The following is a 12,339-nucleotide window of genomic DNA, read 5'->3' on the forward strand; positions in this document are numbered from 1 at the left end:
AATCATAGAGTTGGAAGAGACCACAAGGGCCATCGAGTTCAACCCCCTGCCAAGCAGGAAACACCATCAGAGCACTCCTGACATATGGTTGTCAAGGAGTCTCCCTTGGATGAATCACCACAGCCCCATAGTGGCCGTAAAAGCAGGTGAGCAGTGAGTCTCCCTCAAGTTTTAAAAGGAGTGCTGCATTACTCGGCTGTCTCACAGGATGCTTTTTATTATGTTTTTATCATTGTTGTTCTGTATTGTGCTTTTAATGTTGTACACCGCCCTGTGATATTCTGATAAAGGGGGTATATAAATTGAATAAATACTATTATTATTATTATTATTATTATTATTATTATTATTATTATTATTATTATTATTATTTTCCCGCCTTCTGGAGTGCCAAGTCTTTTTGAGAGAACTGCTGTGGAGCTGAGATGAAGGAGGAGAGACCATATCCTCTCCACCCAGCAGAGGTGTGGAACTCCAGGAAGACACAACCTGAAAGACAGTGCGCTATTTTATTAATTTTTTTTTATAACTCCTGCTTATGTTATATGATGTTATGATGTATTGTAATTTTCATAAAATGTATACATTGCTTGATTGTAAAAACACACAAACACACTCTTTCGTCTCCCATTCTAACAGAATACCGTATGTGCCTTTCAGCAGTTGGAATATAAGTCTCTCCTGTATTTGTCAAAGGACTCTCTGAAATTCTGATGTTAGCCTGTATCTCCTTTTCATGTATGTAAAGGAAATGCCCTCTGGGAATTCCCATTTATATCTAATGTCAGCTCTTTTGAGTGCTATTGTTAAATATCTATATTTGGTTCTTCTAAGTCTCAATTTGAGTGGAATCTCTCTAAAGATATCTACTTTCTGTCCGGCAACCACATGATTTGGCTCTGAATCAGATTCTGGAAGGCCTCTGTCAGGTAGACGTTACCTTATTACTTCAGCTAAATGTTACAGGATTAAACAAGGTACTACAATGGTACCCTGGGTTACAAACGCTTCAGGTTACATACGCTTCAGGCTACAGACTCCGCTATCCCAGAAATGGTACCTTGGGTTAAGAACTTTGCTTCAGGATGAGAACAGAAATTGTGCTCCGGCGGCCCCATTCGCTAAAGTGGTGCTTCAGGTTAAGAACAGTTTCCGGTTAAGAACAGACCTCCTGAACAAATTAAGTACTTAACCCGAGGTACTACTGTACAGGCACAGCTTCTCTTAAACTCCCTCCTCTCAAAATCAGTTGTTACACTTCAGGTATCCAGAATAAATGCTAAAAGGCTGAACTCTGTTCCTGCTGCTTCTCTCTCATTCCCTTCCTTAGTTATGACAGGACAGCCCAGCTTCCTTCATGGCTTCATACTTTGGTCTGTGAGCGAGGGGCCACTTTTCCTCGGTTCCCCTCTCTCTCAGCAGTCCCACTCCCAAGGTATTTTCCTTTGTATGCCAGACCCAGGGGATCATCTGAGTCCTTTTTACTGACTCAGAAATCTCCTTTTCCTAGAAAATCTCTCCCCTTCCGAATGGAAGGAGACCCCAGAAGAAGAGTCTTCCCACAGCTTCTCCCTCCAGATTAAGTCCCGTCTGAACACTCTCTCCAGACCCTCAACATGGACTTCCTATCTCAGCTATGACTGTTAATAGAGGGTGAGCTGCCTCACTTCATGAAATTAAAACCTCGCTCCTTCAAAGTATTAGAGTTCAAAGACTGTGATAAAAATGAAAGACGAGCAAAGGGAGAAGAATATCGTGGTTCTCAAATGATGGATAACATAGGTTACTACAGGAGTAAGAAAATAAAATGATAATGATTATGATTATACCCCGCCCATCTGGCTGGGCTTCCCCAGCCACTCTGGGCAGCTTCAAATAAAATATTAAAATACTAATACCTCAAACATTAAAAGCTTCCCTAAACAGGGCTGCCTTCAGATGTCTTCTAAAAGTCTGGTAGTTGTTGTTCTCTTTGACATCTGGTGGGAGGGCGTTCCACAGGAAGGGCGCCACTACCGAGAAGGCCCTCTGGCTGGTTCCTTGTACCTTAGCTTCTCGCAGTGAGGTAACCTCCAGAAGGCCCTCGGTGCTGGACCTCAGTGTCTGGGTAGAACTTCAATGGTAGCCCATTGTAGAGCGCATTGCTGTAGTCCAAGCGGGAGATAAGCAGAGCATGCACCAATCTGGCGAGGCAGTCCACAGGCAGATAGGGTCTCAGCCTGCGTACCAGATGGAGCTGGGAAACAGCTGCCCTGGACACAGATTTGACCTGTGCCTCCATGGACAGCTGTGAGTCCAAAATGACTCCCAGGCTGGACACAGCCCGGGGGAGGGAGCGGAACCACTGTATGACAGTGCCCCCAGCTTCCAGCCCTTCAAAACGGTCCAGAAGGATGTTATGGTCGATGGTATCAAACGCCGCTCAGAGATCCAGCAGAACTAGGAAACAGCTCTCACCTTTATCCCTAGCCCGCCAGAGATCATCAACCAGTGCAACCAAGGCAGTTTCAAGTCCCATGTTGAGGCCTGAATCCCGTCTGGAAGGGATCCAAATGCTCCGCTTCCTCCAGGCGTGCCTGGAGTTGTTCAGCAACCACTCGCTCAATCACCTTGCCCAAGAATGGAGGATTTGAGACTGGGCGATAATTGGCCATCGTGGCCGCATCTAAAGATGGGTCCGGGAAGGCTCCCTCACGGAGGGAAGCATTCACCATCCCACAAAGCCCATCGCCCAGCCCTTCTCAGTCAGCTTTTATAAGCCAGGATGGACAAGGATCAAGGAGACAAGTGGTTGGTTTCACTCGTCCAAGCAGCCTGTCCACATCCTCGGGGGTAACAGATTTAAATTGATCCCACACAACTTGACTAGACAGGACTGTAGCACTCTCCCGCCCTGCTCCCACGGTGGAGTCTACGTCTTCTCGAATCGGAGCGACTTTGCAGAAAACTTTGCAAAATCATTGCAGGAGATCATGTGGCCTGTACTGGGCCCTAATGGAGCAGGTGGTTCTGCTAAATTGTGAACCACCTGAAAGAGTCTCCTGCTGCTGTTTTCCGCAGATGTAATAGAGGCGGTGAAGAAAGTCTTCTTCGCCGTCGCTATCTCCACTTCGTAGGCTCGACATAGAGCTTGAACCCGTATCCGGTCAGCTTCAGAATGGGTTATCCGCCACCGGCCCTCTAGCCGTCTCAGCGATTGTTTCATCACCCTCAGCTCCAAAGAAAACCACAGGGCTGTCTGGGCTCCATGCAATCAAAGAGGGCGCTTCGGAGCCAAACAGTCAATAGCCCTGGTTAACTCCACATTTCAGCGGGCCACCAGGAATCAGCTGAAAGGCCATCAACATGGGATAAAACATAATTTTTTTTTTTTGCATATAAAATTTTAATGGTTTTCCATTAATTATACATATACACAGTCTAGGTTACATAAGTTACATATAACATAGCTGTTACAAAAATCATATATCTAATACACAGTTATTTTGGGCTCCGCCGAGCCTCAGACTTCCCTTTACTTCATTGGTAAGTATCAGATAATTTCTGAAGTTACGTGTCTTGTCTCCTTTACATATTTGCCAAACACTGTTAGATAGTGTGGCGATGACTCAAATGAGACAGAAGCAATCAAACCTGAAATTTAGGGGGATCCCTGAGGAACCAAATGAAAATATATGATCTAAATTGGTTAGAGAATTGGCAGTTTGGTTAGATATGAAGGAAGAAGACATAGGATACTCAGTTGTAAATATCTTTCGGATAAAAACAAAATTAGCCAAAGTCAGAGGGAAGAAATTGCCAGGAGATGTCCTGGTCATGTTTAACTCCCTGGACATAAGAAATGAAATACTAAAGCTAAACTATAATCAAAAACTATGTATTGAAGGAAAGCCAATTATTATATTTAAAGAGATTCCTTCGAGATTTCTTCGTAAGAGAGATGTTTATAAAAATCTAACTAACCAACTGAAGAAGAACGGGATCCAATATAGATGGGAGTTTCCGGAAGGGATTTCATTCTATTTCAAGAAAAAAAGATTCAAACTATCCAGCCCTCTGGAATTGGAGAAATTTGCAAGAAGATATGAGAAGGAACTGGGAAGGTTGGGAGGGCGGGAACAAGAAGGGGAGCAGATGGGGGAAGAGAGGGGCGGAGGTGAAGGAAGTAGAGAGGGAGAAGGGGAGGAAAATCTAGACGAAGGGAAAGAAGAGGAAGAGACAGATAACAAGGAACAGTAGATCTAACTTAGATTTGACCACTTACTGATTGTACATTAAAAATGACTTTAAAAATTATCTCGTGGAATGTGAACGGGCTTAACAATAAAAATAAAAGGAACCAAATTGCTCATGTATTGCTCAAAAAGAACCTTGACATAATCTGTCTACAAGAAACTCATGTAACAAGAAAACACAAAAGAATTTTAAGTAATAAGAAATTAGGGTTGGACTTTGTAGCATCAGATAATGTCAAGAAAAGAGGAGTGGTATTATATATAAAAGAAAAACTTGATCCAAAACTATTATATAAAGACGAAGAGGGGAGAACGATAGTAGTACAGATCATCCATCAAGGAGAAAAGATAAATGTGGTGGGGATATATGCACCAAATGACAAAAAGTCAGCATTTTATTCTGAATTAGGTAACAAACTGTTAGAATGGATGGATCAACAATTGATATTGATGGGGGACTTTAATGGAGTGGTTTTCCCAAACTAGGATAGATCAACAAGAAAACAGGAAGTAAGGGAGAGCAAACTACCTAAAGCCTTCTTCGAGCTATGAATTCTTTGATGGTAAGTGAGAAAGGACTTTTGATTGAAGGTCTTTCCACATTCCACACACTGATAGGGTTTCTCCCCTGTATGAATTCTTTGATGCTTAGTGAGATCAAAGCTGCTACTGAAGCTCTTTCCACATTCCACACACTGATAGAGCTTCTACCCTGTATGAATTCTTTGATGGGAAGTGAGATTGGAGCTCTGGCTGAAGCTCTTTCCACATTCCACGCACTGATAGGGTTTCTCCCCTGTATGAATTCTTTGATGTTTAGTGAGATCGGAGCTCATACTGAAACTCTTTCCACATTCCACACACTGATAGGGTTTCTCCCCTGTATGAATTCTTTGATGTTTAGTGAGATCGGCGCTTCTACTAAAGTTCTTTCCACATTCCATGCACCAATAGGGTTTCTCCCCTGTATGAATTCTTTGATGTTTAGTGAGATCGGAGCTTCTACTGAAGCTCTTTCCACATTCCACACATTGATAGGGTTTCTCCCCTGTATGAATTATCTGATGGGAAGTTAGACTGGAGCTCATACTGAAGCTCTTTCCACATTCCATGCACTGATAGGGTTTCTCCCCTGTATGAATTCTTTGATGGGAAGTGAGACGGGAGCTCATACTGAAGCTCTTTCCACATTTCATGCACCGATAGGGTTTCTCCCCTGTATGAATTCTTTGGTGTTTAATGAGATCGGAGCTCATACTGAAGCTCTTTCCACATTCCACACACTGATAGGGTTTCTCCCCTGTATGAATTCTTTGATGTTTAGTGAGATCGGCGCTTCTACTGAAGCTCTTTCCACATTCCATGCACCGATAGGGTTTCTCCCCTGTATGAATTATTTGATGGGAAGTGAGATTGCAGCTCATACTGAAGCTCTTTCCACATTCCATACACTGATAGGGTTTCTCCCCTGTATGAATTCTTTGATGTTTAGTGAGATTGTAGCTCATACTGAAGCTCTTTCCACATTCCATGCACTGATAGGGTTTCTCCCCTGTATGAATTCTGTGATGGGAAGTGAGACCGTGGCTGTGACTGAAGCTCTTTCCACATTCCACACACTGATAGGGTTTCTCCCCTGTATGAATTCTTTGATGTTTTGTGAGATTTGAGTTGCTACTGAAGCTCTTTCCACATTCCACACACTGATAGGGTTTCTCCCCTGTATGAATTCTTTGATGTTTAATGAGATCGGCGCTTCTACTGAAGCTCTTTCCACATTCCATGCACCGATAGGGTTTCTCCCCTGTATGAATTATTTGATGGGAAGTGAGAGAAAAGCTCTGACTGCAGCTCTTTCCACATTCCAAATTTTTACGTGCCTTCTCCACTCTGCAGATTGTGTTGTGCTCACCTTTGTTCTTGATTTCCAATTCATCACAATCTGCAATGGAGAGAAAAAGGGATTAGAGCCTCAGGAACAAATGGAGCCCCCAGTTAGGAAATAATACTCATTAAATTTGTTGTAGAGAAGGCAGTGTTCATTACCTTTGTTATTTGCAATAAACCAATGTATTTATTATTGGATTCTAATCATTGGTTGAATGTTGCTTTGTTTGAAGTAAGTTACTCATTTTAAAAATTTTGTACTTTTTGTAAAATTTTTGTACCGTATTTTTCGCACCATAGGACGCACTTTTCCCGTCTTAAAAACTAAGGGGAAAAGTCTGTGCGTCCTATGGAGCGAATGCAGGGAGGAGGCAGGCAGGAAAAGCCCTCAAGAGCCCCACACAAGCTTCGCGCGGCTCTTGCGGGCTTTTCCCCAAGAGGGAGAAGGGACTGACGCCGCCAGTCAGTCCCTTCTCCCTCCTCTAGAAAAGCCTTGCACAACCTTTCCAGCCGGGGGGAGGCTTCACAAGGCTAAAGAGAAAGCCAGGGCAGCGAGCGCGATCCATCCCGTTCGCTGCCCTGGCTTCCTCTTTAGACTTGCGCGCCTCGGGGGGGGAGGCTTCGCAAGGCTAAAGAGGAAGCCAGGGCAGCGAGCGCGATCCATCCCGTTCGCTGCCCTGGCTTCCTCTTTAGACTTGCGCGCCTCTCCAGCGGGGGTGGGGGGTGGGTGGAGGCTTCGCAAGGCTAAAGAGGAAGCCAGGGCAGCGAGCGCAATGCATCCCGTTCGCTGCCCTGGCTTCCTCTTTAGACTTGCACGCCGGGGGGGAGGCTTCGCAAGGCTAAAGAGGAAGCCAGGGCAGCGAGCGCGATCCATCCCGTTCGCTGCCCTGGCTTCCTCTTTAGACTTGTGCGCCTCTGGGGGGGGAGGCTTTGCAAGGCTGTGGATCTCCTGCTGCAGAACTGTAGGACTGTATAGAGTTGGGAGGGCCACCTGAGGGTCATCTAGCCCAGCCCCCTCACAATGTAGGAATCACAGCTAAAGAACGCCAGGCAGATGGTCCCCCAACCGCTGCTTAAAAGCCTCCAGTGGTGGAGACCCCAAACACCTTCTGAGGTCATAGAATTGCAGGGTTAGAAGGGAACCCCAGGAGTCATCTAGTCCAGCCCCGGTGGACAGCGGGCATGATCCATCCTGTTGCACAAGGCTAAAGATGCTGTGCAAGGCTAAAGAGGAAGCCAGGGCAGTGAGTGCCTGCCCTGGACTGCCTTGTCTTCTTCTTTAGCCGCGCTGGAGAGGTTTAGCTCCTGGCTGGAGAGGTTGCGCGGCTATGGATCCCGCGCGCTGTCTTGGCTTCTTTGCTCTTTGGGGCTGGGGGGGTTTCTCCCCTGTATGAATTCTTAGGTGTTTAGTGAGATCGGAGCTCATACTGAAGCTCTTTCCACATTCCACACACTGATAGGGTTTCTCCCCTGTATGAATTCTTTGATGTTTAGTGAGATCGGCGCTTCTACTGAAGCTCTTTCCACATTCCATGCACTGATAGGGTTTCTTTCCAATGAGATTTCGTTGATGGGAACTGGATTGGGAGCTCTGAGTGCAGCTCTTTCCACATTCCAAATTTTTACGTGCCTTCTCCACTCTGCAGATTGTGTTGTGCTCACCTTTCTTCTTGATGTCCAATTCATCACAATCTGCAATGGAGAGAAAAAGGGATTAGAGCCTCAGGAACAAATGGAGCCCCCAGTTAGGAAATAATACTCATTAAATTTGTTGTAGAGAAGGCAGTGTTCATTACCTTTGTTATTTGCAATAAACCAATGAATTTATTATTGGATTCTAATCGTTGGTTGAATGTTGCTTTGGTTGAAGTAAGTTACTCATTTTAAAAATTTTGTACTTTTTGTAAAATTTTTGTACTTTTTTCATTGGATTAGATTGTTGTTATTATTACTGTTTCATGTTTATACAGTAGCACCTTGGGTTACGTAACCCTCGGGTTATATAAATATCAGCTTATGAAAGCGGCAAATCCATGCGCAGTGATCCTTGGGTTGCAAAAACCTCGGGATCTGGCCGGATCCCATTCGCAACCAGAGGTACCACTGTATATGTGTTGGAAGCTTCCCAGATTGGCTGGGGCAACCCAACGAGATGGTAAGGGTATACATAAAAATTATCTGAAGAAGTGTGCATGCACACGAAAGCTCATACCAAGAACTAACTTAGTTGGTCTTTAAGGTGCTACTGGAAGGATTTTTTTAATAAAAATTATTATTACTACTATTATTATCACTGCTAGTACTACCTGAGATTCAATCAGCCTGGCTCTTCTCTGGGGCAGATGTTGTTTGGCCCAGTCATGGCATCCCCTCCATCTCCAGTGTCAGTCGTCTCTTTGGTCAACCCAAGACTGACAGCAGCAAAAACAAAAACAGAAAACCTGACAGAAGCTACTTATCTTTCCGAACAATTCTGAAGCTGACATTTAAGATGCCTGGGCAGTTCAGATCAGCCCAACTGTGGTAGAAGGAGGCAGAACTGGAGGAAGATTGTTCACAGAAAAAACTGTAATCTACTATTTCTTGTGGGGGTGTTAGGTTCCCAGGTGTTGTAGGGGGCGCTGTGAAAATATATGAGGTTTGTCACATAGATGTATTTTTGAATTTCCTGGCAGATAGGACGATCCCACAAAAAGGCTTACCAAGAGAGGCCACGATACCCCAATTCTCCTCCATGACGTCCTTATGCAGAGCTCTCTGGTCAGGATCCAGCAACTCCCACTTCTCGTCCGTGAAACGAACAGCGACATCTTCAAAGCACACTGGACCCTAAAAGAAAAAGGGAAATGTCCTCCTCTGAGACAGCAGAAATATGATCTGCTACACAATGCTCTGTTATTTCCTTCCTGTTAATTGCTGTGTTATTTCCAGGAGGACCAGGAGGACTGCCCTGAGTGAGTGCTTGAGGGCCCTGCTCTTGCCACTTACCATCTGGCCTGGGGCGGGGCCTGAAGCCTCATAAGGACTGCGTGCTGCTTGCTGCCTGCTGCCCAGGAAGACTCCCCTGAGTGAGTGCCTGAGGGCCCTGCTCCTTCCTGCCACTTACCACCTGGCCCAGGGCAGGGCCTGACAGGCCTCACTAGGACAGTTGTTACTGCCGGAGGGGCACAGAGTGTTTTTTAAATGTTTTTAAAAATTTTCGTTGGATTTTCTGTATGTGGGGGGTATTGATGTTTGGTTGGACTTGGGGAATTATTATTTTTTTATTTTGATGTTTTTGTAATTTTTATATTTTTTGTTTGTATTGTTTTATTGGTTTTGTTTGTTTGTTTAAGGTGTTATTTTGTTCTTAAGGGGAGGGGCCAGGGCTGCTGGGGAGTGGGTCGCAGCCAACAAAATGGCTGGGGCATGTTCCACAGGGGGGGGGTGCACTGGGACAACCGATCTCAGTGATCACGGGTAGGAGGAGGAGTTACGCTAAGACCAGACCATGTCATTACAGAGGAGGCAGGTTTAGTCGTTGTCTGAGGACTATCCCTGCCTCCGGGTCTGGTCCTGTCCGGACGGATACTAGAATCAGCAAGGGATACCCACATGACCTGAAGGTGCTGCTGTGCAATGCCAGGTCAATGATTCATAAGACCACAGCCATCCATGACGTGATCGTGGATGGAGAACTTGACCTGGCATGTGTGACAGAGACTTGGTTGGATGAAGCAGATGGGCCTGTTCTTGCCGCTGCTTGTCCACCAGGTTTCTCTTACGCACAGCAACCCAGGTCATGAGGGCGGGGAGGGGGGGGTTGCTGTGATTTTTAGGAAGTCATTAGTTTGCACCAGGCGTCCTATTGGGAAGACCCAGTTTTCTGAGTGCATGTTCTGGAAGTTGGGCAATAGGGGCAGTACAGGATTCCTTTTGGTGTACCGACCTCCCCGCTGCACCAAGGATTCCCTGCCCGAGCTGCTTCAGGTCGTGGCGGATGTTCTCCTGGAGACACCTAGCTTGGTCGTCCTAGGGATTTTAGCATCCATGCCGACACGACCTTACAAGGGGCCGCTCGGGACTTCGTGTAAAACATGGCCTCCATGGGGCTGTCCCTGAATAAGTCTGGCCCAACCCATAGCCGTGGACATGCCTTGGACCTGGTGTTTACCTCTATGGATGTTGGTGATCTGACACTAAGTAAAAGCGAAACGAAAGAAGTGCCATGGTCAGATCACTTCCTGGTGCAACTGGACTTCTCTGCGACCCATCCCCTCTGCAGGGAGGTGGGACCAATTCGGATGGTCCGCCCCCACCACTTAATGGATCCAAATGGTTTCCAGAGAGTGGTAAGGGATGCTTTATCCCATGTTGATGGCCTTTCAGCTGATTCCCTGGTGGCCCGCTGGAATGTGGAGTTAACCAGGGCTATTGACTGTTTGGCTCCGAAGCGCCCTCTCCGATTGCATGGAGCCCGGACAGCCCCGTGGTTTTCCACGGATCTGGGGGCAATGAAACAATCGTTGAGATGGCTAGAGCGCCGGTGGCGGATGACGCATTCTGAATCTGACCTACACAAGCATTCCAGTTTCCCCAATGGAAGGATCCACTTTCTCCTCTCCTCGTGAGTTGTTCTGGGGAGGTTCCCGCCCAATGCCCTAGAGCCAAATTCAAGGGGTTCATGGGGGCATGGAGAGGGGGAGGAGTGGGGGCAGGCCCCATTTTACAGCAGATAGGGCTGGCTAGGTGAATCCTGGAAATTATTTGTACTCGTCTGTCCGCTGCTTAGAAGCCTATTTTAGCATTCATTGATGAATACAGAAATACAAGAAGCCTAGTTTGGATGGCCATCTGTCTTGGATTATCTAGCTGAGACTCCTGCAATGCAGGGGGTGGGACTTGATGACCCTTGGGGTCCCCTTCAACTCTAGGATTCCATGAAAACTGCAACTACAGATGAATCCTACTGGCAACATTCAGAAGGCTGGTGTCACAGAGTTATCTGGGCAGGAAATCCCACAGTTCACAGCTGGAGTTAACTCTCTATCAGCAAGAACACGATGTTCACATACTTGGCTGAGTTTCGGGCTTAATGAAAACAGCAGCTCATTCCCTGAGCCTCTTCGTCCACAAAAGCAGTTGCTGAGAGTGAAGGCCCCCGGCTCCCCACAGCTTTCCAAGTCCCCTCCTCTCTGGGGTTTCTGGCAAGTGATTGAACAGTGCGCCAGTGTGCAGCCTGCCTTTACTCCTCCATTTTAGACCTCTTTTGGCTCTGAGAGACAACCAGGGAGGGTGGATTCTGGCAAGAGGAGAGGGAGCCCCCGTGGCTCCTCCTTCTCCTGACTCACCTCTGCCTCTCGACCTTCCTCCTCCCACTCATCTCCTTCCCCTTCTGCCTCTGATTCTGCACTGCATTCTGACACAGAGTCTCCCAGCTCACTAAGCCCTGTTTCCCCTTCAGCTTCTGACACCTCCTCTTCCCAGGCTTCTCCCTTTCACTGCTCACCCTTCCTCCACCTCCACTCCTTGGGCTCAGAGCCATCTTCTCTTCCTGGTTCCCCGGCTGCTTCCTCCCACCATTCCTCTGTGCCCAACCAGTCCATGACATTGCTCCATCCCTCGGCCTCTGTTCCCACAAGGCAGCTTCCCCTGACCTGATCTGGTTCCACAGCCGCTGCTTCCCTTCTGCCACCATGAAAAGGCGGATCAGGAGGTCTTGCCAGCATCCTTCTGCCACCTGCAAGAGAAAAAAGGTAATCAGGATGCTCGGAGTGCCTGCTTCTCTCACAGAGGAAACAGGACATCTCTAACTACAGATGGGCTTTGAGAAAGCCTTACCTGCTGAGTGCTGTTGAAGGTTTGTACCCATTTTATGTTAGGTGTGCAGAAATACATCTCCCTCCTCTGAACCCTTGTTCCCAAGCCCCACCCCTCAAAAAAAAACACCAAGATGAAAAGAACCCTCAGATGAGTTGGAAAACCGACAGAACAAGACCAAATGGAGAAAAGCCACCTTCCACCTTACCCAGTGGCCTCTCTCTGGTGTCCAACGGAGGCCTCTCTGCCTCACAGGAATCCAGGTCCATTTCTGCAAAATGATCCCTTTTCTGAAAGAACAACAAGGATTCAAAACTGTAAATGAAAGCTGAGAAATATTAGAAAGAGAACGCAAAGACAGATACTTTAGGGTGTTAGCTTTCATTCCCCGAAAATGGATGGGCCATCAGCAGACCTT

General features: G+C 46.6%; 1 protein-coding gene across 8 annotated transcripts in view; it reads right to left on the bottom strand.

Moving 5' to 3' along the window:
* Positions 1–3,421: 3,421 nt before the first annotated feature.
* Positions 3,422–12,339, bottom strand: part of LOC309530388 (uncharacterized protein) — a 51,744-nt gene continuing 42,826 nt past the window's right edge. For all 8 annotated transcript variants that reach the window (XM_082219321.1, XM_082219327.1, XM_082219324.1 and 5 more), the window contains 4 exons: positions 12,130–12,211; positions 11,759–11,841; positions 8,825–8,951; positions 3,422–6,177 (listed from right to left, as the gene is read on the bottom strand). In XM_082219321.1, coding sequence (XP_082075447.1) covers positions 4,943–6,177; positions 8,825–8,951; positions 11,759–11,841; positions 12,130–12,211 — 1,527 coding nt within the window. In that variant the 3' untranslated portion in view covers positions 3,422–4,942. The remainder of the gene's footprint in view (positions 6,178–8,824; positions 8,952–11,758; positions 11,842–12,129; positions 12,212–12,339) is intronic.

The sequence above is a fragment of the Podarcis vaucheri genome (assembly GCF_965113315.1).
Source record: "Podarcis vaucheri genome assembly, chromosome: 4".
NCBI lineage: Eukaryota > Metazoa > Chordata > Lepidosauria > Squamata > Lacertidae > Podarcis > Podarcis vaucheri.